The sequence below is a fragment of the Rutilus rutilus genome, assembly GCF_951802725.1.
Source record: "Rutilus rutilus genome assembly, chromosome: 6".
Classification (NCBI taxonomy): domain Eukaryota; kingdom Metazoa; phylum Chordata; class Actinopteri; order Cypriniformes; family Leuciscidae; genus Rutilus; species Rutilus rutilus.
Genome location: NC_140214.1, coordinates 41,652,623 through 41,678,213, shown reverse-complemented (window position 1 = coordinate 41,678,213; position 25,591 = coordinate 41,652,623). Strand labels below are relative to the sequence as shown.

Below are 25,591 nucleotides of genomic sequence, written 5' to 3'. Positions count from 1 at the left end.
AGGACTGGTCCTTCCAAGTCACTTCCTTCAGAGGCTAGGCGAGGCTCCTCTTTAGCATTCGGAGAACACATAAATGGAACAGGCTAGCAAGTGCACGTCAGTGCGTCATTACATCAGTGAAAATGAAAAACAGAGCGTTGCTATGGACGCAGTTCTGTTCACTCAGGCAATATAATCGTTTTTTAAATCAATAAACTCCTTTTTAATCATATTGATTATTTGACTGGTAAGTGTGTTTAAACAGTGCGGGTCAATTTGACCCATAACATACAGTAATGGATGTAATTATTTTTTAAAACAAATGTTTGGTAACGTAAATATATTTACATTTGAAAGCATATTGATCCGTTAACGCTCCGACTCCGTTAACGTCCAACATTTTGAATTTTTTGAACAAGATAGCAAAGCTGCGCGCATAGGATTGTGGGTGATTTGAGAGCGTGAAGGCTACACATATGCATCCTTTCCTGTATATGGGATATTTTTCGAACGAAGGACTCAGTCCTTGGTGGAAATTCCGAGGATCCTCGACATTGGAACAGTCCTTCGACGGATGTCGATGACGTAGCATCCTCGAAATTCTGGCTTCCGAGGATCCTTCCTTGACATTGAGAAACGCCTACTATTTCCCACAATCCAACACGATAAGGCGATAGAGCGCGAATGAAAAATAAACAAAAATGTCACCATGGCAACGGCGCACGAAAACAATCATTTATAAGACCAGACGCCTGGATATTTATTTATATATATACCGTTATATCTATATTTGAATGAACGAATGTGTTGTGTAGTGTTTTGTTCTCTTTTATTTTCACATATAAATGTAAAAAGTAAATAAATATGATAAGCAAGTGTTTTTATTATCTTTTTTTATCAAATAACGCAATAAACGTGAAAAATACATACATACAATTGTTACATACAATTCATACAGCCAAAAAAGGCAATATTAAAGATGGGTAGGTAATGTTTATGACGAAATTGTCCGAGCTCTCTGGCGCGTGATAATTATGTCAGCGTCCGAATTCGCGCACTCATTTTCGTTCACTCTTCGCTGATGTAGTGCACTCAACTGCCATTCACTATGTAGGGGTTAGTGAATGAGTGAACGAGTGAGCGGTTTCAGACACAGCCATAGTCTCGATCAGAGAACTGAGGTTAACAGACTCAAAGACAGACCAGAAGAGGAGAGTGGGACATCGGACAGTTTATACCCCGAAATACACAACGAGGATGTAATTTTGGAGATCTTGTCATTAAAATATGTCGCAAAGTCCTCACATAGAGAGACAGATGCTTCAGGGAATGAATTAGCCTTTGGATGGAGAACAGATTCGATGGTGGAAAATAGAATATTTGGCTTATGACTATTCTGTATGATTGAGTTTGAAAGGTATCTACTCTTAGCAGCTCGTTGAAAGGCAGAAAGAGAATCCCTTGAAATTTCATATGAAACTTGTAATCAGTCTTTTCTCCATTTGCGTTCTGCCCTTCGACAGGTCTGTCTGAGAGAACGAGTAATATCATTATGCCAAGGTAATGAATTATGCTTGCTTTTTTTCTCTTTTAGAGCACACGTGTCAGAGGGGAATATATGCAGGTTATGAAGCTTGTTATCATTCTCATCATGCAAGCACATGTTATCACTACGAGAAAACAATACAAGTATTTACAGATGACGGCACTGTTACAGAAAACAATGCTGTGTGGACCATTTATGTTAAATATACCATAACAATCATTTGGAAGAAGGATTTGCCATTTTGGTAGACATCGCCGAACCCTAATCCAAAATAATGTAAGTGAATCGAATCGCAAACTTGTGAACTGAAATCGAATCAAATCGTGAAATTTGTGTCAAATTCAGTTGGACGTTGTTTAATTTTAAATGTATCTACTTGTTTCAGAACATTCCAAAGTAACATTCCAAAGTAACATTCCAAAGTAACATTCCAAAGTAACATTCCAAAGTAACATTCCAATAATGATGGAATAGTGATAAAGATTGAAGAATGAGGAAAATTAAATGTTCACATAACCAAGAAAAATATGTATTTGAACAAAATAACGTTTTTATAACTTAAAGGGACACTTCACCCATGGGAACATTGATCTTCATTGAAAGTGGGTCATATATGTAGTCGAAATGTAAAATAAATTTTGAATTTGGTGCCTTCTTGACCGAGGAAAGAAAGAAAGTAACTTCAGGACGCATTTGTATGAAAGACAACAACTCCCACAATGCACCACATTGCACAGCTGCGCAAGCCACTCCCACTAATCCAGAACAGCATATGAATCACTCATCCGTCCATAAGGCTAGCTACCTACAACCGGAGCTTGAAATTCATTTCACACAAAATGTCTAACGTTAGTTATTTGGCGAACTCATTAATGAATTACTCCTCATTTGTATTTCTTTCGAAATGGTGAATTATTGCATGGTAACGTTACCGGGATGTTCAGTCAGATGCGGTGCGACCGTGCGAAACTAGGATGGTTCACAACACAAACGTCCGTGTCCTCGTCTGATTCAGAGATTTCGTCTAGGAGAAATTCTTTGCCGCAGACGGACTCTATCTCTGTGTTCGTAGCGGTTCGTAGTTGCATAGTGAGATCACCGGCGCCACCAGTCCGCCCTAACCCGAGCCAGTCTGGGCTTCTCGTCCGCGACAGGCAGGTCTTCCGCCTCGGCTGCTCTTCGCTATAATGTGGCTTGTAAAGGTAGCCACAAACACCCGATTCGAGCAGCAGACTTCCGAAATCCTCTTCTTCTACATCGTATTGAGTAACGTTACCCTCCGCTATTGTCATATCTTCACAGCTGGCTCCACAGTGCCTGTTAGCTTAGCTTCCAAACAAGATGGAGGATATTGCTTTTAGTTTCAGAAAGTCAAGTCCCACCCACTGATCTGTAATAGGTCTGTAGCGTGAGCGGGTCCCGCCCCCTGGAATAATGAGGAGCTAGTGTTTGTAGTCTCTACACTTTTCAATGAAATGTGACTTCCTGCTTATTATGACGCAAAATGATGATTTTTACGTCATAATAAGCAGGAAGTAAAACACTTAAATCCTTATTTCTCCCATCTCAGGGAAAAATGAACGAAAAATCCACGTTTATTATAATATATGACTGGGTTTCTAACAATACAAAGCTTAATGCAAATGGGTGAAGTGTCCCTTTAATGGGAATGTTAGCACATGTTAACAGACACACACACACACAGTAGAGTTTGATGAGTTGTGTGGACATACAGCACTGCTCTTTCCACACAGAAGATAAGTGTGCAGCCAGAGTCAGCTGGTGTCTGTGTTCGTTAGCTTAATGAGTTGCTGCTTTATTTTTCTTTGACTTGGACATATCACACACAGTTTCTGACCCGAGAACAAAAGCTCCGGTGGAGTAACAACACGGATGAAAGTGTGAGAACAAAAACAAATGAGACTGGTTTGTTTGAGCTCACCTGAATGTTCTTCATTATCTAAGTCAAAGAAATAATTCAGATTATTTTGAGCATATTCTGTAAAAGTCAAGTCATGTGTGTTCCAGCTAACAGGAATAGCGAGGGACTTAAATGTTTCAGTCACACGTGACCTTTAGCAACCTTGTAAGCTTGGCATTGACAAAGGTCACGTGACCGAAGCGTTTGCCCTTTTTTCAGTAAAAGCGTTTACTTGATCTCGCTTTTCTGACGTCTCTCGTCTTTGCTGGAGTGTGCAGACTCTCTCTATTCTCTATTCCAGCTAACACAGATATGCTACGAATGTCGTGCTAAAGTTCCCATGAAGTTATGAAAACGTTATTTCTGAATTTTCCATGAATGTTTAAAATGTCCAGTTTTTTAATGTTTCAAAACACATTTTTTCTTGGTTAAGTGAACACATGGATTATAGGGTGATAAATGTGACTGATGGTCATTATTCCCTTGCAACCAAATATTCAAACATCATAATGTGCATAAAAGATGAAGATCCCAAGCGATCTCGTTCCTGAATGACAGTGATTCAGCTCTGTCTGTATATTAACCCTTTGACGAGTCCGATCACAGTGACTCAGATCTGGTCCAGAGAGAGCCGTTGTCCTGTATAGATATGAAACATCTTCACTGACAGTGTTTTCAACACACAGTATCATTATAATCTTTTATATTAATCACAGAAGCACTGGGATAAAAGTGTATAGTTCAGATATAAACACTGATGTCTACGGTAGCGATCCAAATACAGTAAACCAGCTTTTACTCGACGCTTCAAATAAAGATTGTGTCATTACATCGTTACACCAGTAGGTGGAGACAAGAGACTGCTAAACCTGTGTTTGCCATTGAATCATTCGCTGGAGAGATTCGGTCAAAAACACTGATTCATCCAGTCAGGGAACAAGTCTTTATGAGTGAGTCATTGAATCATTCGCTCAAGAGATTCGGTCAAAAACACTGATTCATCCAGTCAGGGAACAAGCCTTTATGAGTGAGTCATTGAATCATTCGCTGGAGAGATTCGGTCAAAAACACTGATTCATCCAGTCAGGGAACAAGTCTTTATGAGTGAGTCATTGAATCATTCGCTGGAGAGATTCGGTCAAAAACACTGATTCATCCAGTCAGGGAACAAGCCTTTATGAGTGAGTCATTGAATCATTCGCTGGAGAGATTCGGTCAAAAACACTGATTCATCCAGTCAGGGAACAAGTCTTTATGAGTGAGTCATTGAATCATTCGCTGGAGAGATTCGGTCAAAAACACTGATTCATCCAGTCAGTGAACAAGCCTTTATGAGTGAGTCATTGAATCATTCGCTGGAGAGATTCGGTCAAAAACACTGATTCATCCAGTCAGGAGACAAGTCTTTATGAGTGAGTCATTGAATCATTCACTCAAGAGATTCGATCAAAAACACTGATTCATCCAGTCAGGGAACAAGCCTTTATGAGTGAGTCATTGAATCATTCACTCAAGAGATTCAGTCAAAAACACTGATTCATCCAGTCAGGGAACAAGCCTTTATGAGTGAGTCATTGAATCATTCACTCAAGAGATTCGATCAAAAACACTGATTCATCCAGTCAGGGAACAAGCCTTTATGAGTGAGTCATTGAATCATTCACTCAAGAGATTCGATCAAAAACACTAATAGCGTACCGCACGATATACGTCACCTTTTCTCATTAATATTCATTAAGCTAGCGACGGTTGCTAGGGGGGTCAAACTCGCGCGTGTCACTCATGCTAGACGCATGTAAACAGTTTACGGACGAGATGTCTACTGAGCTAAACCTGCTAACTCTGTCCGAGAATGATGTCCCCGGTGCCAAATTCACTGATATAGAAGTAGAAGAACATACAAATATTCAATTGAAGAGATGGCTTGAGTGTAGAGGGCTGAAAAAGACGGGAAAAAGAGCCGACCTGATCCAGAGGTAGATTGTTATCGACAGAATTTCTCCCCCAAAAAACATCGCCTTACGCCACTGACAGTGACATTTTGCAGTTTCAACAAGCTATCTTTTACCACCCTATGTCCTGTCTGTCATATATACTATGTCCTCTGGTTGTCTTACGTCTGACAGTTGTTGGGGGTAATTTATATTATTATTATTAATGTATTTATTTTTTGTTTAGCGATCGCTAATGCTACTTGGGCAACCAACAACACTTAATTTTTAATTAATATCAAATCTAAATTCTCTCAATTATTTTACCCTCCCCCCTAAGGCTGTTTCCTTACTACAGAAAAAGTAAATCTGTCAGATCTAGGACCTACCTGTATCATGACCAGGCTTGCTAGAAAAAGGCAGAGGCTGAACATGTCTTACATATTTAAATAAGAGTATTTTAAGAAAGTAGGCCTACATATGACTTTTATGATAAATACATGTCATTCAAGGCAGTAGTAGCACCTACAAGTAACTATATATATATATATATATATATATATATATATATATAGAGAGAGAGAGAGAGAGAGAGAGAGAGAGAGTTATTCATTCATTCAAAATAATGTTTTAATGCATTGAACTGGTCTTTTGGACGTCCGCACAAGTTGACCCATCGTTCACATTTATCCCTCTGGGTTTTTGGCTTCGGGAAACGAATAAAGAATACATCCTTTATATGTGGACGGTCATAGTGTCTGGAGTCGTTTCTGCAAGTTCCATAGCAGCAGTGTTTACTCGGCATGTTCTTATTTGAGGGATAACCGGCAGAAAACAAGCAGTACTAGCATGAATCATAAGCGAGCGCGCTTCTATGTTGACCCCCTTCCGGTTTACGTTGCTGACGTCACGCGGCCTTGCGGTCTAAAAATAGCACTCGTGCGGCACGCTATTCATCCAGTCAGGGAACAAGCCTTTATGAGTGAGTCATTGAATCATTCACTCAAGAGATTCGATCAAAAACACTGATTCATCCAGTCAGGGAACAAGCCTTTATGAGTGAGTCATTGAATCATTCGCTGGAGAGATTCGGTCAAAAACACTGATTCATCCAGTCAGGGAACAAGCCTTTATGAGTGAGTCATTGAATCATTCACTCAAGAGATTCGGTCAAAAACACTGATTCATCCAGTCAGGGAACAAGCCTTTATGAGTGAGTCATTGAATCATTCACTCAAGAGATTCGGTCAAAAACACTGATTCATCCAGTCAGGAGACAAGTCTTTATGAGTGAGTCATTGAATCATTCGCTCAAGAGATTCGGTCAAAAACACTGATTCATCCAGTCAGGAGACAAGTCTTTATGAGTGAGTCATTGAATCATTCGCTCAAGAGATTCGGTCAAAAACACTGATTCATCCAGTCAGTGAACAAGCCTTTATGAGTGAGTCATTGAATCATTCGCTCAAGAGATTCGGTCAAAAACACTGATTCATCCAGTCAGGGAACAAGCCTTTATGAGTGAGTCATTGAATCATTCACTCAAAACAATTAAAAAAAGAATTATTAATTGAAAATAATTGAACGCTTTAAATAGACTGCAACAATTATCATTTTGTCAAAACCTATAGTAAATTACATGTTAGTTAGTTTAGTTGTCCCTTCAGAATCTTGATAAATAAATTTGAAGAATCAAATTGACCCAGAATCCTATGAAAGCGTATGGGTAGCAATATTCAATCTGAAATGTAATATGTAAAATGGCAATGCATTTCTATATTTAAATGTAAATTTTCCATTACATTTGTGCAGCGTTTGGTGCAAAATGAAAATGAAAATTCAATTATATCATTTACATTTGCCATTTCATACATTAATTGATTGCATATTTGAACTCTTTATAAGTTGCAAAACGAAAATGAAAATGTTTTACAGAAACGATTAGATATGTTTAACATGTTCAAGCTAAAACTGTAGCAAAATGATCATTTAAATGTTATTTTTCTTAATTGCATTTACACACTCACAGTAAAGACACTTGCGATTGCATGTAGCAAAATTCAATGTGCAGATTAAAAATGCATTCCGAGCCGATGTAAATGTAAATCCAGAAATGCATTGCCATTTTACATATTACATTTCATATGTAATATTGCTACGCATATGCTTCCATAGTATCGTGCAACTCTAACGTATTATAAAAAACGCTATACAAAAACACACGTCTGGTTTCCATTCACTAGTTCCTGGTGTGACACACTGTAGTGAATGAGACCGTCCACTAGATGTCGCTAATGTGAGACAAACCTGTTAATGTGGGTCACTTTCACACGCTTCATCCACACACACACACACACGTACGGACACACAGTTCAGTTGTTCTGCATCCTCCTCGCCAGCGTTGAGTCTTTTAACCCCACAGTTATCGTCTCAACATGCATTATCAGAGATTCATTATCAGAAACACTGTCAGATGAGATGAGTGTGCAGTTCTGGTGCGTTTACTCATCCTCTCAGTGTAACTCTGAACAAAAGAGGACCAGAGGAAATAAACATGTTTAAGAGCAAGAGAATAAATCAGCATGACCTGAGGAAAAACATTCAAATTGGCTTCTTGTTTTCTAAAGAGAATTCAATATGTGCCATAGAGGAAAATCATATTCTCAGCATGACCCATAAATGAAAAGACGTTTGCTAACGCTCCCATTAGCTTACGAAAATGTTATTTCTGAACGTTGAAGAATAATGTTTTTGTGCCACCGTTTTAACGCTGAGCCAGAGCGCTCTCTGCCGCCGAATCTCAGATCTGTGAGGCTGGAAACGAGCTTCGGCACAGATTATAATGACATAACTCCCTCAGAGCCGCCGGCGCACATGGCAGAAATTAATGAGAGGATTTCTCTATCGCCCCACTTTAATATCCAGTTAAAGCAGCGTGAAGCGAGTCTGCGCCGCTGGACAGTGTGTTCGAGGAGCGGACGTCCTCATACTGTTCAAGCACTTTAAATATCTTCACATTATGTGGGTACATCATTAATATAATTATTAGTGGTGTTAGTAGTTCAGTCAGATGTGCTGAAACTTTGTCAAAGTCACCATGAAATCAAAACGGGGCAACCTGTCACTCACATGTTCCTGGTAATGTTGAATCAGAATAACCCGACGATGAGGGCGGGGCTATAACCTGTCACTCACATGAGATCCACCAATAGCAAACCACAACCATCCAATCAATTCCCCAAGGACACAATCAAGCCCCGCCCACATGTGTCCTTGTTCCAGAAGCGTTTCACTGAGATATACGACACAATAGGGGAGAAAAGACTAAGACAACTTTCAAGTTTCACGCAGACTTTAAAGATGAGTGTGTCTTTGTGCTCCAGACGTCACTGATTCCTCAGATCGTGTTAGGGATGCGCATATATGAACATTCTGGCCGATACCGATAGCCCATAATTCTTTATATTTGAAAGCCAATAACCAATATATTGGCCGAATAAATCTAAATCCAAATTTTTTATATATTTTTTAAAAGCCTGATTATAAAAACAAAAGTCTCACCATTAAATCCATGTCCCAAACACACAATTATAGTGTTCACATTATCATTTTATGTAGCCTATGACAGAACATGTCGCACTTGACTCAAAACTTTGACCTGATTTTATCATAACAGTACAGTTAAAGTCCATTAATTCAACTACCAGCATTTTAGATCCGGTTTCCTGCTCGGTTATTATTGACCTGCCTTGCATCAGTCTGCCCTCATATGACTTCAGTTCTGGAATTATTCCTCCAGAATTTAAAAAAACTGCCATTACACCAGTCCCTAAGAAGCCTGGTTGTGATGTTTCTGATTTGTTCAATTACAGGCCTATTTCAAATCTTCCATTCTTGGCTAAAGTTCTGGAGCGTGTTGTGGCTATTCAGTTAAATCGCCACCTAGCACTGAACAGACTTTTTGAACCTGTTCAATCTGGGTTCAGAAAAGGGCATAGCACTGAGACAGCTCTAGTGAGGGTCATAAATGATTCTGGTGCATGCAGTATTTCGGTCTTATTGGACCTCAGTGCTGCTTTTGACACTATATGTCACTCTCTTCTGCTAGATCGGCTGGGAAATTGGCTGAGTCTTTCTGGACCAGTATTAAGGTGGTTTCGGTCTGATTTAACAAATCGTGCCCAGTTTGTAAGCTTGGGTAGTTACAAATCTGATGCCTGTTCGACAGGGAGTTCCTCAGGGTTCAGTGTTGGGTCCAATTTTATTTAACATTTACATGCTTCCACTTGGGCTGATCATCAGGAAATATGGTCTTGGGTATCACTGCTACACCACTATCACTAGTCCTGATGTCCATTGCTCATTAATAGCTTTGGGCGGCTACTGGTAAGGCCGAGCAGATTAGTTTGATTGTTGACTCCAGCATGGTAATTCCCACTTCACAGGTGCAGAATCTTGGTGTCATTTTGATCCACAGTGAACATTTGAAGCACATATAAAACACATCTCTAAAACTGCTTTTTACCATAATACCATCTGAGAAACGTTGCTCGACTCAGACCTTTTCTCTCTTTTGCAGACACAGAAAGGCTTATACATGCCTTCATTACAGCTAGGTTAGATTACTGTATTGTCTTGGTCTCTGGCCTTCCAGCTAAATCTCTGAGCAGGCTGCAGTATATTCAAAACTCTGCCGCCCGTGTGCTCACTCGTACTTCTCCTCGTGAACACATCACACCGATGCTTTCACACCTGCACTGGCTTCCCATAAATGCGAGAATTGATTTTTAAATTCTTATTTTAACATACAAGGCACTATATGGGACTGCACCAGAGTATCCTTGTGATCTCATTAGCCCTTATACTCCATCACGTTCTCTCCGTTCTGCTAACGCTCTTTTGCTACATCAGCCTTCATGTAAGCTCAAGAGTATGAGGGAAAGAGCCTTTTCACACAAAGCCCCCAAGCTATGCAATGTGCTTCTTCTTACCATCAGAAATGCACCAACGTTGGGACGCTTTAAAAAGTTGATTAAGACACATTTATTTAAGGCTGTTTTTCTTTAATTAATTGTTGTATTGCCCTTGTTGTTTCTGTTTATTTTACTGTAGCACTTTGGGTTTAAGAAAAGTGCATTACAAATAAAATGTATTATTATTATTATTTGGTTGTGAGTGCGGTGTGTTTGCAGAGAGACTCCGCCCACACGCTCTTCTGATTGGCTGTGATTTTGTATTGATTTTGTTGTGAATGCAGTGCGTTTGCAGAGAGACTCCGCCCACACGCTCTTCTGATTGACTGTATTGATTTGGTTGTGAGTGCAGTGCGTTTGCAGAGAGACTCCGCCCACACACTCTTCTGATTGGCTGTGATTTTGTATTGATTTGGTTGTGAATGCAGTGTGTTTGCAGAGAGACTCCGCCCACACGCTCTTCTGATTGGCTGTATTGATTTGGTTGTGAGTGCAGTGCGTTTGCAGAGAGACTCCGCCCACACGCTCTTCTGATTGGCTGTATTGATTTGGTTGTGAATGCAGTGTGTTTGCAGAGAGACTCCGCCCACACACTCTTCTGATTGGCTGTGATTTTGTATTGATTTGGTTGTGAATGCAGTGTGTTTGCAGAGAGACTCCGCCCACACGCTCTTCTGATTGGCTGTATTGATTTGGTTGTGAGTGCAGTGCGTTTGCAGAGAGACTCCGCCCACACGCTCTTCTGATTGGCTGTATTGATTTGGTTGTGAGTGCAGTGCGTTTGCAGAGAGACTCCGCCCACACACTCTTCTGATTGGCTGTATTGATTTGGTTGTGAGTGCAGTGCGTTTGCAGAGAGACTCCGCCCACACGCTCTTCTGATTGGCTGTATTGATTTGGTTGTGAGTGCAGTGCGTTTGCAGAGAGACTCCGCCCACACGCTCTTCTGATTGGCTGTATTGATTTGGTTGTGAATGCAGTGTGTTTGCAGAGAGACTCCGCCCACACGCTCTTCTGATTGATTTTGCATTCATTTTGACGTTTCTGCTGTGGACAGACAAACTGAATGTCGCTAGAATCTTATCTCATCGCGGCTGGTTAGGACCTGGTGGTGTCATGCTGGATCTCTTACATCACTGGACACGGCCACACGTCATGATCGCTGTCTCTCATGTTTCCTTCATCGTCAATGAAACCAAATGACTTCTGGTAGCTTTGTTCCTGGAACAGGACTGAACACCCTGAAGAGAAAGACATCAGCCTCATGCCTCACTCTCTTCCCAAGGTCATGTACTGCATCTCACTAATCCATCCATTACGTCTAAAGGCCCACGTAATCATCTGTGCTGCTCGGGGCGAGACTCTTCTTCCTGAATGAGTCTGTGTTGACAGAGAGCGAAGGTGGTGTTACGCAAGCATGACGGCACACTGGAGTTCAGCTGAAGTGCTCAGAGCCGCATGATGACCTCTGGTAATGTGACTGACCGCAGTGGGGGAAAACACAGATCGTAAAGGGATAGTTCACCCAAAAATGACAATTCTGGCATCATATGCCCTCACATCGTTCCAAACCCATAAGACTTGTGTTATTCTTTGAAACATAATATTAAGATAGCTTTGAATAGGCCATATTATGCCCTTTTACAAAGTCTTGATGTAGTTTTCAGGCTCTACTAGAACAGGTTTTCCTGCTTGAATGTTGATTATTTTCCTCATATTCTCCATTGTTGCAGCTCCTCTCTTCCCAGTCTGTCAGTAACGCTCTGTTTACTTCCTGTCTGTATGAAGCCCCTCCTTCTGAAAAGCACACTGTGCTCTGATTGGTCGGCTGGAGTAGTGTGTTGTGATTGGTCGAGCGCTTCGAGTGTGTTTAGGAAATGTCCCGCCCCTTACCATAACCGCCAGTTTAACACACTACTAACTAACTCAACCAGGCCCCGCCCCTTTATTCTGCGCATGAATTATTATAATGAGGAATATTGTGACGTGTTCGTTCCCGGAAGAAACTCAAGACTACAATGGAGGTGTTTCAGGAGTTCAGAAACACTGACACTCATATAGAGAGCAATTTGTGAGTGAGAACGGTTTGTTAAATTACAGTTTTCCGTCTGTTTGGTGCCGGAGAGGCTGGACTCATGAATGTCCTGATTGGAGCACATCACTCTTCCTCAGGCCTCCTGCATGTCTCAGCTGCACTCGATCACTCCGAGTGCCTGATTCAGCTCCAGCGTTACGCAATCCGGTTATCATCCCGAACACAGGCCTGAGATTAAGACAGAGCGGATGTGTTTCAGCAGCCTACGGTTAGTTAATGCATTCATTATTCATGGTCTGCTGCACGTGTCCGCTGATGTAACGTGCACTGATGTGTATGTGTGTGTCTACAACTAGTGTTTGGACAACTGATTCCAGTACACACTCACAACACACAAGCATATTGAGTGAACAGATGTAGATTCACAGGTGTGCAGATGATGACCCAGTGTTTTCAGAGTCTCGGAGCAGCTCTGCGGGTCTAACACGCATTTATCTCAACACTTCTGTGGATGCAAGATTATAGCATTTCACGCGTTGTTGTTGTTGTTGTTGTTGTTGTTGTTCCCACTCTAAGCTATTGAGCCTGAGGAATCTCAGACAGCAGAGGCTCAGCTGATGAGAAAGTACTGTGATTATGGTCAGAAGCAAATTAACTTGGATATTGTTTAAATTTTATTCCCTTAATGCGACAACGTTGCACTCATAATGAGATTTAGGCAATATTGCGATTAAACCTCATGTAAACACAACTTATAATCGTAGCAACCATAATCGAGTAAAATATGTGGCATATGATTTTAATCGCAACAAACACTTTAATCGCATGTGTTCCACCGAATGCACATGTGCTTGTGAAGAACACGGATGACGGTATCTTACACAAATAATACAGTATTTATCGGCTTTAATATATCGGCCAATTTCTTTTTATCGGGCCGATAACAATAATATTCAAAATTAACATTTTGGCCGATAACCGATAATTCTTTATATTTGACAGCCGATAACCGATATATTTGCAGATAAATCTAAATGCAAATTTTTTTATCATTTTTTATAGTCTGATTACAAAACAAAAGTCTCACTATTAAAATCCATGTCCCAAACACACAATTATAATGTTCTCATTATAACTTCATGTAGCCGATATGACAGACTTGACTGTATTTTCCTTTTTTGAAGCGATTCCAATCATATTTCAAGCAATTCAAAACCATCATGGTGAACAGTGCTCATCTGAAGTGTCTCAGCTTTAATATATCGGCCAAATGTTCTTATCAGGCCGATAACGAGAGCATTAAAAATGAACATAATCGGCCGATACCGATATGGTGGCAGATATATGGTGCATCACTACTCACTAGTGCAGCCGAGTCTGATATGTGATGGATCTCTGGTCTGGTGTGTGTGTGTGTGGGCAGTGACGTCCTGAAGAGCGGGTGTAGATCGAGACCGTGACTCAGCGCTGAATCATGTCTTCGCTGCTCTGCAGGATCTGTTGAGTCACGGATGGGCTGATGTTATTGGGTGAGGATGTGCTTATGTGGCGTTTAGCGGCTCTTCAGTGCCGGTGCGTCTCTGAACACGCCTGGAGATCCACAGTCAAACGCTCATTTGTGACACATTCAGAGCGGTGGAGGATCAAATCATGTGGCTCCATCATGAAACAATACTGCAGAAAGTCATTTTCAGTGTAATTCAATAACAAATTGTGTCTGTTCCTCACTTAAACAATATGCGATGACCTGAATGTGTCATCCCGGTCAAACTATAACATGGTTCAAGCCCAGGGTTTGACGTATATTTGGCTTGTGTGTTTTTTTGACCTGATAATGTTCAATTATTACTGGAAAAGCATCAGTGAAGTATGCAGGATTGTTCTATCATTAGTGTGCTTAAGCCCCGCCCCCTCAAGCTGACGCTCATCTGCATAAACTCCTCAGAGCCACGCCCACATCTCAACATCCAATCAGAAAGAACCATTCCAGCTCTAAACAAATGAATGTTTCACATCTAATAATGATTCAGGAGAGGTTTGACAAGGACAACAGAATTATTTCTTAGTTTTGCATTTTATTAATGTAAAATCAAGACATTTTAGATGTCTCAATGCTAATAAAACAGTGTGTAGTTTGCATCAATAAATGTCTCAAACACAGCAGTGTGCAACATTGATGCCACATGAGCTCATTACATAAGTTTAATTCAAAAATAGATCAGATTATTCAGCAGTTTTATTCAGTTGTGTGTAAAATGGCTTCACTTATGGTGGCAATGATAAAACATCCCTTCCAGTTAATTCGTCACACTGGGAAGGGAAGGTCAGGTCAAGTACATTGTGTACTGTGGGATACAGCACAGCACATCATACACACTGAACTACACACAGTGCAGAAACAGTGGGACTAGTGTGTTAGTGTGCTGCTGAACATGTGTGTGTGTGTGTGTGTGTGACACTCCTGCTGTCAGTGTGTGTGTGACACTCATCACCACTGCAGTGTTTGTGATTTGAGACACACTCCTGCACTGCACAGTTCCACCGAGTGTCTATAGGGGGCGCGCAGTGCGCGAGCGCGTGCCCTGTCCTGCTCAGACGCGCGCTCATCTCCACCACCATCATCATCATCATCATCATCTCCTCCATCATCCTCGTCCTCATCATGTCTGTGGTGGATCCGACAGTCCTGCACGGCGTCTGGGGCAGCAGCGCGCCCGCGGGGATGGAGAAGCCGAAGAACAAGGGCTTCAGCCTGGCCAGAATGATGACTCTGAACTGCAGGAAGGAGAAGGAGAACCAGAACCAGAACCAGCATCACAACAACAACATGCCCTTCATGATTCACTGCCACATCGGCAAAGAGATCAAGCACATATGCAGCAACTGCAGCCGCGGCAGCCACGCGCGTCAGGACGGTGAGCAACGCGTGCGTTCATGCGCCCATCGCTCATTATATGTCTACAGCCATGTGTGTGCGTTAGATGATGGGCGTCGCGTTCACCTGCTTTTGTTGTATATTAATTATTAATAATATTGTCATGTACTGTACACATGCGACAGACGCGCGTGCGTCGCGTATAGCGCCGCGTTTTTAATGGAAACGCGCTGAAAGTGGAGACGGTTTAGCTGTTTTCAGTTGTTGGTCTGTCTGTGTACAGACATGCGTTACAGGGGCGTCTCTACTGGGGGTTTCAGTGCGATTTCTTTCTTTTCCGTGTGGTTTTTCAAACACACAGATATCAGCTGATTTCATTGGTTAACACAATCATTCTGTCACCTGTTAAAACAAGAAATATCACAGGAGGATCCGATTGCGACACAGTTAATGCTGGCTATCAGGAATACTATACTTAGTTTAGAGTCAGCATGAAGTTGTTTTAGTCTTTTCTTCAATATTGTGCCATATATATCTCAGTGAAAAGAACAAATGTGGGCGGGGCTTGTTTTTGTCCGTGAGGAATTGATTGGATGGTTGTGGTTTGCTATTGGCTGATCTCATGTGAGTGACAGGTTATAGCCCCGCCCTCGTCATCGGGTTATTCTGAGTCAAGATTACCAGGAACAGGAATTTAACACAATAATGATTATGGATATTGATATTTGTTTTCTCACAAGAACGCATGTCTTGGCTTCAGAAGGCCTTGGTTGACCCCTGGAGTCGTGTGGAGTACTTTTATGATGGAGGGATGTGCTTTTTAGGGCTTCACAATCTCATCCCCCACTCACTGCCACTGTGGAGCCGGGAAGAGCCAGGATGTGTTTTAATATGACTCTGATTATACTCGTCTGAGAGAAGATTGTCATATACAGCTAGGATGAGTTGAGGGAGAGAGGACGAGTATACAGCTAGGATGAGTTGAGGGAGAGAGGACGAGTATACAGCTAGGATGAGTTGAGGGAGAGTAAATCAAGCGGTGATGTCCGGCTTTGTGTGATTAACCCTGTAAGGTGAAAGGCTTAACCTGCTGTTGTCCGCTGGATGAGCAGCGATTGACACACACACATGTGGTGTTGTGGTTTGGTCTCGTTGACACACACACACATGTGGTGTTGTGGTTTGGTTTCGTCGAGCTGGTTCAGTGCGGATCACACACACACACCGTGAGCAAACGTGCCGTCATGTTAAAGCCATGCTCTAATCCTCTTCATTAAGTCCTCTCTGATTAATGTACGTCACACGTGTGTTAATGTGATTAGGCTGTAAGTATAAATGCTCCAACACGTGCTCCAAACATGCCCTTCATCATCACCGCTCGTCCTCACGATCACATGACCCCGCTCTCGGCACACACTGATGCTGTCTGCTCCTCGAGAAGTGTGTGTGTGTGTGTGTGTGTGTGTGTGTGTGTGTCAGTGGGGACTGTGTTTGACCTACTTCTGCAGTTTAAGCACTTCCAGTGAGTGCTCCAGTTTGTGTGTGTGTTCCTCCAGTTGAGTGCGTGTGTGAGTGTGTGTGTTCCTCTAGTTGAGTGTGTGTGTGTGTGTGTGTGTGTTCCTCCAGTTGAGTGTGTGTGTGTGCGTTTGATTTATATTACATTGTGGGAACCAAATGTCCCCACAAGAGATCACCTCCATTGTGGGGACCAGCCAGCGGTGCCCATGAGGGGAATGGGTTAATAAACATACTAAATTATATTTTTTTGAAAATGTAAAAATGCAGAAAGTTTTCTGTGAGGGGAAGGTTTAGGGGTAGGGTTAGTGAGTGTGTGTGATGGGTTTAGGGGTAGGGTTAGTGTGTGTGTGTGATGGGTTTAGGGGTAGGGTTAGTGTGTGTGTGATGGGTTTAGGGGTAGGGTTAGTGTGTGTGTGTGATTGGTTTAGGGGTAGGGTTAAGGCCTCATTATACTTCTGCGTCGGACATACGCCGGAGCCTATACGCCGTAGGCAACGTGTTGGTTTTAATTTATACTTCTGTGTCGTTGTCCGCGTTGACGCGTACCTAGGGAGCGTGTGAAACCCCGAGGGAGGGGTTCTGGCAGACCAATCACAGCGCTTGTGTCCGCGTAGAGTTGTGTTGTGTTGACGCGTTGTTACATTTTTGGAGAGGTGCACGTCAGGGTACGCCGTAGGGTACGCGCGCTACACACAGCCTACGACGTAGCTACGGCGGCAGTTCGACGCAGAAGCATAAAACAGGCTTTAGTGTAAGGGGACAGAACATACAGTTTGTACTGTATAAAAACCATTACGTCTATGGAGAGTCCCCACAAAGATAGTGAACCAGACATGAGTGTGTGTGTGTGTGTTCCTCCAGCTGAGTGTGTGTTCCTCCAGTTGAGTGTGTGTGTGTGTGTTCCTCCAGCTGAGTGTGTGTTCCTCCAGTTGAGTGTGTGTGTGTTCCTCCAGTTTGAGTGTGTGTGTGTGTGTGTTCCTCCAGTTGAGTGTGTGTGTTCCTCCAGTTTGAGTGTGTGTGTGTGTTCCTCCAGTTTGAGTGTGTGTGTGTGTTCCTCCAGTTGAGTGTGTGTGTGTTCCTCCAGTTTGAGTGTGTGTGTGTGTTCCTCCAGCTGAGTGTGTGTTCCTCCAGTTGAGCATGTGTGTGTGTGTTCCCCCACAGCTGAAGAGGTGGAGAAGCTGTCCTCCACACGCTCCGAGTCCCTGGTGCCGCCCGGCCACTGCCGGAGCAAGTTCTCCACGCTGGGACGCCTCTTCAAGCCCTGGAAGTGGAGGAAGAACAAGAGCGAGACCTTCAAGCAGAGGTCCACAGGTAAACACCTCTTTCTCTTCTGTACCACAGCAACACAACACTTCACGGCACCGGTCATCATCCAATCACAGCGCTCCCTCACGCACATCATCCAATCACAAACTCTATATTGATCATTAAAGGGATAATTCACCCAAAAATGAAAATTCTGTCATCATTTACTCACCCTCAAGTTGTTCCAAACCTGTATGAGTTTCTTTGTTCTGCTGAACAGAAAGGAAGATATTTGGAAGAATGTTTGTGACCAAACAGATCTCGGTCCCCATTGACTTCCATAGTAGGAAAAAAATATACTATGGAAGTCAATGGGGACCGAGATCTGTTTGGTCACAAACATTCTTCCAAATATCTTCCTTTGTGTTCAGCAGAACAAAGAAACTCATACAGGTTTGGAACAACTTGAGGGTGAGTAAATGATGATAGAATTTTCATTTTTGGGTGAATTATCCCTTTAATCATTCTTTTGGGAGAAATCTTTGTTTGATTTGTGAACAGAGTCCTCTGCCGGCTGGTCGCTCCCGGTTCGATCCGGACTCGCGCTAATGGCAAATCCCTTTCACTGTCCGCGTGTTGATCTCGGAAAACCAGTTTTGCCGAATTAAACGACGTGATTATTGTTCATGAGTCCAGTATGGAGCCAAACCTGCAGTGTACCTGAGGGAATAATGCGCTGATGTGATCTGCTGCTCAAGACACATTTCTGTTATATCAGTGTTTAAAGGGGTCCTATAATGCCCTTCACACAAGATGTTGAAAAAGTCTCTGATGTCCCCAGAGTGTGTGTGTGTGTGTGTGTGTGTGTGTGTGTGTGTGTGTGTGTGTGTGTGTGTGTGTGTGTGTGAAGTTTTAGCTCAAACTACCCAGATCATTTTTACAGCATGTTAAAATTGTCCCTTTTTGCGGGTCAGTAAAAACACGTCCTTTCGTGTGTGTCCCTTTATATGCAAATGAGCTGCTGCTCCTGGCACAGAGGGCGGAGCTTCAAGAGTGTGTGTGTGTGTGTGTGTGTGTGTTAGCAGCTTCGATTACCTCACGCAGACAAGCACTAAAAGAAGCACTTTTTATTTGACTATATCTCTTTTCATAAATATTGGAATAAAGGAAAGGCGGGACACGATCCCCGCCGGGCTCCTGGGTGAAGTCCTGTGTTTGACCCGTCCGCCACCCCAGCCGCAGTCGCTCTTAATGCTGCACTCCTGCTGACCATCACCGGGAAACCCCCAGATAGACGTGTCCGTGGACACCAGGGGTCGGGAAGCTTTTTTTGACCAAAGTGCCAAAGTTTTATTTTTGGTTAATGCATTTTTCCAAAAGAGCCACAGTAAAGAAATAACATAATATTATTATTAAAGCTATTGTTCCGCTTGTCCGTGTTGTGCTCGGAGCGCGCGCACAGCTTCCTGTCAGTGGAATCCAGTTCTCTTTCGCGACTTATCACGCTTTTAATATTTCTTTTCAATGTAAAGCATATTCTGCTCTTTTCGTTCTCATTAATGTTTTGTTATTCATAACTTTAAACAGAATCAACAGAAATCTGCGCGGAGTATCAAAAATACGACACATTTATAGGACAGAAAGTGTCTCTGCGGCAAAAGTGAACGCACCCGCGGGTGAAATGTTTCGAAATGTCTCTTTGAACAGCAAAGCACTCGTTTCAATAAAAGGATATATTAAAGTTTATAAAGTCTACTTTTACATTTTCACTCTAGAATGGTTGTCGCCAGCTTGACTCCAGTGCAGGAGCTGTTAGGTCACCACAGGAGCGTAAGCGGTTAGTGGATTGCTGTGGTGACTCGTGACACTCGCGAACAGCACTGAACACACACTTTTGCTGGTACAACTTGAATATTACTATTATCATAAACTTTTCATTAACTTCGGTAGGCTGTACAACAAGGGAATTGTAATTGGCTGCTTTTGCTGCAGAGAGCCGATCTCTGTTGATGCGTCTTAATTGTTTTATCGATCGTTTGTTGGTAAAGGGTGAGAGACCTCGCAGGTTCCCAGCCACTGCTGTACACCAATCAGTAGATTACATTAAATGTTTTTGCCTGCCGTGTGTCGCCTTAAAGGGTTCGTTCACCCAAAAATGAAAACTCTCAACCCCGTGTTCAACCCCATAAGACTCTCGTTCATCTTCAGAACACTAATGAAGATATTTCTGATGAGACGGGGGTGATTAAGGCACAACAAAAGGGTTAAATATATCATATACTTTTATTGACAAGTACACATTTCCAACACTTAGTGTCAGATCACTTAAAGACATTGCTATGCCATTGCTACACTTTCTATGACTGCTCCACAGACTTCTTGTTGCAAATTTTGCTCATACATACACACACACACACACACACACACACACACCAACCTGGACCTGAAGATGGAGGTGGACACACACACACACACACCTGGAGATGGACACACTCACACTCACACCAACCTAGACCTGGAGGTGGACACAAATTAATGAATGTATGGGAAACCCTGTGTCTGTGTTGATCTGGGGGTGTGTAGGGACAGGGGAAGTGCTGTTGTTGATCAGTCGAGGGGATGTTCTGGTTCAGCGGGTATGAAGGGTTATAACCTTAGAGTCATGAACACACACTCTTCCAGTAACAGTGATGGAGCGCTCGTTCACAGTGATCTGGGTTAGCACAAACAGTATTCATACATCGGTCATGGCATGTTGTTTTTAAATGTTTCAGAACATCCAGAAGGAGCGTTCGCATGATGTTCGAAGAGTGATGGAACGTTCATTTAACGTTTTTATTACCAAGAAAAAACATATTTAAAACGTTTCGAACTGGTTGTTTTGAACCTGTAGAACATTCATAAATAACTTTACCCAGTAAACACAGTGTGCATTTACCACTACATCATAACATCTTTACTGGTGAGATTGACTGCTGCAGGATGAGGATGAGGATGAGGATGAGGCATCAATATAATATCAGTAGAAATAAATGAAAACATATGCAGATTTGGTTGTGACAGCACAGAACTGAGAAACGATTGGGCTAAAATAAGTATATCATTAATGTAAAATGCCAAACTCTATGCAAATGTTTGCATTGTTACAATTTATTATGATATCTGAGTAATGACAGCGAGTCCCAGTGAGAGTCTGAGCGCTGTCATTCCCCAAAACATCTGCTTATTAATCCCTCAAACTGTCTATCCTTCAGATGAAATGTTCAAATATTAGCATGTGTGTTTTATTGATCAGCGTAGTGTAGATTAAACACGTGACCTCACACGTCCCATACTGACTCTGAACAGCCATCAACATACAGGCAGAACTAACATTATTCAGACACCAGATATCATTTTTGATATATATTTTTTTATAATAATAAAGTAAAATAAAGTAAACTGTGACATATTATACCCAATAACTCTTCATTCAGTGACTACCAGTAAAACGTATACAAATTTGGGACCAGAAATGATTCAGACACTTTGACCTGATCATGTTTTGCTGAAGTGTTTCTTCTTTAAAGGGATACTTCAGGATTTAGCATTAAGCTTTGTATCAGTAGAAACCTGTAGTATTTTTGAATTACCGTGCTTTCCAGACGAGAGATTTATGTATTTTTTGTCTGGATAAAATCCTTTGATGACGCAAAAATCGTAATTTTGCTTCATCTGAGGATTTTTTGTCCAGAGGCGAGAGACTCCAGCCAGTAGGAGGAGCTGTCCCGCATGTCCTCAACCCGCCCATAGAGGGATCTCACTCACAGAATATGTACACATAGTGTCAGCCATCTTTCTTTGGAAGCTAAGCTAGCAGGCTGTTGTTCTGTGGAGAAAGCTGAGTAGTAGGGGTTACCATCCACTTTTTCCCGGACATGTCCGGCCGTCGAGATCATCCAGAATGTCCGGGATTCGGCTTTTACTTTCTGCAGTCGCCATTCATTGTTTACATGCACACCTTTTGTTTCAGTCTAACTGAATTCATTCCGATTGGTGAATCTGAATGTAGTGTTTACATGAACGCTAAACAAGTGATCAGTTGATGTGCGTTTTAACATTGCTGAGAAGATTCCCGCTGAGAGATACGAGACCGGTGCGTCTCACAGGTGTTGCTCATCAGTAATCACGCCACCGGCCCGTTCTCCCTCAGCCCTCAGCCTCGTCCTGCTCGCCACAGTAAACATGAGGAATGGCGACTGTAGAACGCAAAAGCCGAATCCCGGACATTTTGGGCGATCTCGAAATCCTGGGCAGACTCGAGTCATCACGGAGACTCACGATAAAACGGCGTCCTTTAAAGTGTAAGTTGCAGGTTAACCACCACAGCCAATTAATGTGTAAATTAAAGTGCTCTATATGTATATATTTAATTATTTCTGTCTTAAAATGCGTTAAAATAACATTTCTTGGGGTTTCTTTAAAGGTAGCGTGTTTTTTCAGTAACTGGGTGATGACGTCATAAGAGGAAATCGCAACCCATACTCCGCTAGATTCCTACTGTATTATGGCTATCTGGAGAACGACTGAGGATGTGGGAAACCATCCAATTTTTTATGGACAATAGCCCTACAATTTTTAACCGGTCAGGCGTGAGAGAGGGGAGCCATGGCACTCAAAGAGTTATTAATGCTTGGTGTGAGGAGAATTAGTGGAGGGCTGGCCAGGTGTCCTGGTGAGTAACGTTAGCTACGTTAGAGCTAGTCTAGGCTAGCCTGGTGCAAACTTAACCCGGATAATATAAGGGCCTGAACCCGGAGCCTGAACCCGGAGCCTGAACCCGGAGCCTGAACCCGTTTGTTTTGCGAATAGCTTATTCTCATTTCAGGCAGGATCACGGTCCCCTTGAAGTCAGCACACACGAGTATGTTTACAGTTGAGTTATTTTATCCATAATCTTTTTTATCAAATAAAACATACAACCAACTTTTCTGTAGTTATGTAAGGCATCTATAGCTTTCAAAGAAATACAACATTGAAGAGGACCATACTTAATGCATTAGTAATTACATTTAGCTGCTAGCGTACTATTGACTATGCCGGTAACTCTACTAGTGAGTTCCTCTTATGACGTCACGCCCCATCTAGTGGAAGGGAGCGGGAGCGGTTAAAACCACTGTTAAAAGTGCCAACTTTTCATATTATATTCAGCATTTTGGTATAAAAAACAATGGTGGGCGGTTCTTATCTTTATGTTTAATAAACACATTGCATTATCTTCGTGAAAAATGTTACCTGCAATTTACACTTTAAGTTTCGAGTCAACTAGTAGCCTAGCCTTGTTGTTTAACTGCGCTCTCTTACCGGTAGGCGTGGCCTCGTAGGGCAGCGAAGCAAGTGCATTCTGGGAGTTGTTGTCTTTCATCCACATAAGCCAAAAATACATTTTCTGGCTTTTCTCAGTCTAGAAAGCTCCAAATTCAAAAATAATTTCACATTTCTTCTACACAAATGACCCATTTTAAATACACATTCATCTTTCCAGAGGTGAAGAATCCCTTTAATTGCTAATGCTCTTTTTACACACAGACTGAACAGAATGAAGCATTGCTTGGTGATTGGTTGAGCTAAACTGGTATTATCTAATGGTGTTGTTAAATTTAACAGCTGACAGATATTCAACATAATTCATGTGTGAGACAAAACCAGTCAAATATCAACTGAGTTCTGCTCATATTTCATCACCATTGTCTCTAAACTATAGCGAATAAACTGTGATAATGTGAGAGATGTTGAAGGTGTCTGAGTAAACTTTGGTCTGACTGTAAATGTTTGCATGGTGACACTTTATCAGGATATCTGAATAATGTCGGATGAATAAGCGAGTCCCAGTCAGTGTTCAGGAGCTGCTAAACATCTGCTTATTAAACCCTGCTTTAGATGGAAGATGTACATCGTTTGCATATGTGTTTTTTGATGGCGCCATTGATCAGTGCAGTCTAGATTAAATCATGTGACCTGGCACGACCCACACTGACTCCAGATCAGCCGTCGTCATATCACACACTGTGGTTTCCAGTGTTCCTGAGCTCTTGAGTGTTTGTGGTCCCGCAGAGGAGAACGATCTGAGTGTCCCGAGGACTCTGGGTAACCCCAGCTCTCTCACCTCTCGCTCTTCATCTGTGTTCCCAGCGCTGGAGAGGAAGATGTGTGCGCGCCAGAGCCGGGACGAGCTGATCCAGAGAGGTGTGCTGAAGGAGATCTTCCAGAAAGGTCAGTCACTGGACGGGGGTCGACAGCTTATACACACTGATTTCTGGGTCTCTTAGCTTGTTTGCTGTACACCCTGTCACACAGCAGCTTATAGGCATTTTGTTTTTTGTTATAAGTCAGAAATGGCAAGGAGGCAGCTTCACACAATACACAGTCAGTGGAGACGGTTGGACTGCCCCCCCGGTGTGGGCGTGGCCTACATGAGCTCTGTCTCTGTGGCTGGAGTTCCTCATGAAATCCTGATTTCATATGCAAAGATGTTAGCCAATCACAGCAGAGGGCGTTTACATTGAGCTCTTAAAGGAGACACGCCCCTTTGAATCTTATCAGGCCAATATCAGGATAGAAATGGACATTTGTTTCTAAATGATGACAGTTTTTTAATGTAAAAATCCTACTAAGATTATCCCCCGGTTTCACAGACGAGGCTTAAGATGCTTCCGGACTACAATGCTTGTTTGAGCCGTTTGAACTAAAAGCAAATCTTGAAATATGTCACTGCCGTTGTTCTGTCTCAAGATGCACAGCAGGGTTGTTTTTACTAAGGCACGTTTATAAAAGCTTCTTAAGTGTCCTTATTGACCTGAGAAGGCCTAATCCTGGTTTAATCTGAGCCCTGTCTGTGGAACCGGCCTAAAGTTGAGCTCAGGAACGTGTTTGTGCTCGCCAGACTCCAGGGTCCCGGGACTGATGCAGAACAATCCCTCGGGATCAGACTGTGAGCGGACATCAGACATCCCAGACCGACAGAGGACCGGTGAGTGTGTGTGTGTGTGTGAGCAGACATCCCAGACCGACAGAGGACCGGTGAGTGTGTGTGTGTGTGTGTGTGTGTGTGTGTGTGTGTGTGAGCGGACATCAGACATCCCAGACCGACAGAGGACCGGTGAGTGTGTGTGAGTGTGAGCAGACATCAGACATCCCAGACTGACAGAGGACCGGTGAGTGTGTGTGTGTGTGTGAGCAGACATCAGACATCCCAGACTGACAGAGGACCGGTGAGTGTGTGTGTGAGTGTGAGCAGACATCAGACATCCCAGACTGACAGAGGACCGGTGAGTGTGTGTGTGTGTGTGTGTGTGTGTGTGTGTGTGAGCGGACATCAGACATCCCAGACCGACAGAGGACCGGTGAGTGTGTGTGAGTGTGAGCAGACATCAGACATCCCAGACTGACAGAGGACCGGTGAGTGTGTGTGTGAGTGTGAGCAGACATCAGACATCCCAGACCGACAGAGGACCGGTGAGTGTGTGTGTGTGTGTGTGTGTGTGAGCGGACATCAGACATCCCAGACCGACAGAGGACCGGTGAGTGTG

At 42.6% G+C, this 25,591-nt stretch overlaps 1 protein-coding gene across 4 annotated transcripts in view; it reads left to right on the top strand.

The window, feature by feature from the left end:
• The window catches only part of LOC311291753 (phosphatase and actin regulator 1), a 58,959-nt gene that overhangs the window by 3,357 nt on the left and 30,011 nt on the right, over positions 1-25,591 (top strand). The window contains exons 1-4 of one of the 4 annotated variants that reach the window (XM_084410979.1): positions 14,693-15,300; positions 17,940-18,089; positions 24,195-24,275; positions 24,946-25,032. In XM_084410979.1, the coding sequence (XP_084267105.1) occupies positions 15,048-15,300; positions 17,940-18,089; positions 24,195-24,275; positions 24,946-25,032 (571 nt within the window). In that variant the 5' untranslated portion in view covers positions 14,693-15,047. Of the gene's footprint in view, positions 1-14,692; positions 15,301-17,939; positions 18,090-24,116; positions 24,276-24,945; positions 25,033-25,591 lie in introns of those variants that run through there. The other 3 variants (XM_084410982.1, XM_084410981.1, XM_084410980.1) reach the window with 3 other exon arrangements.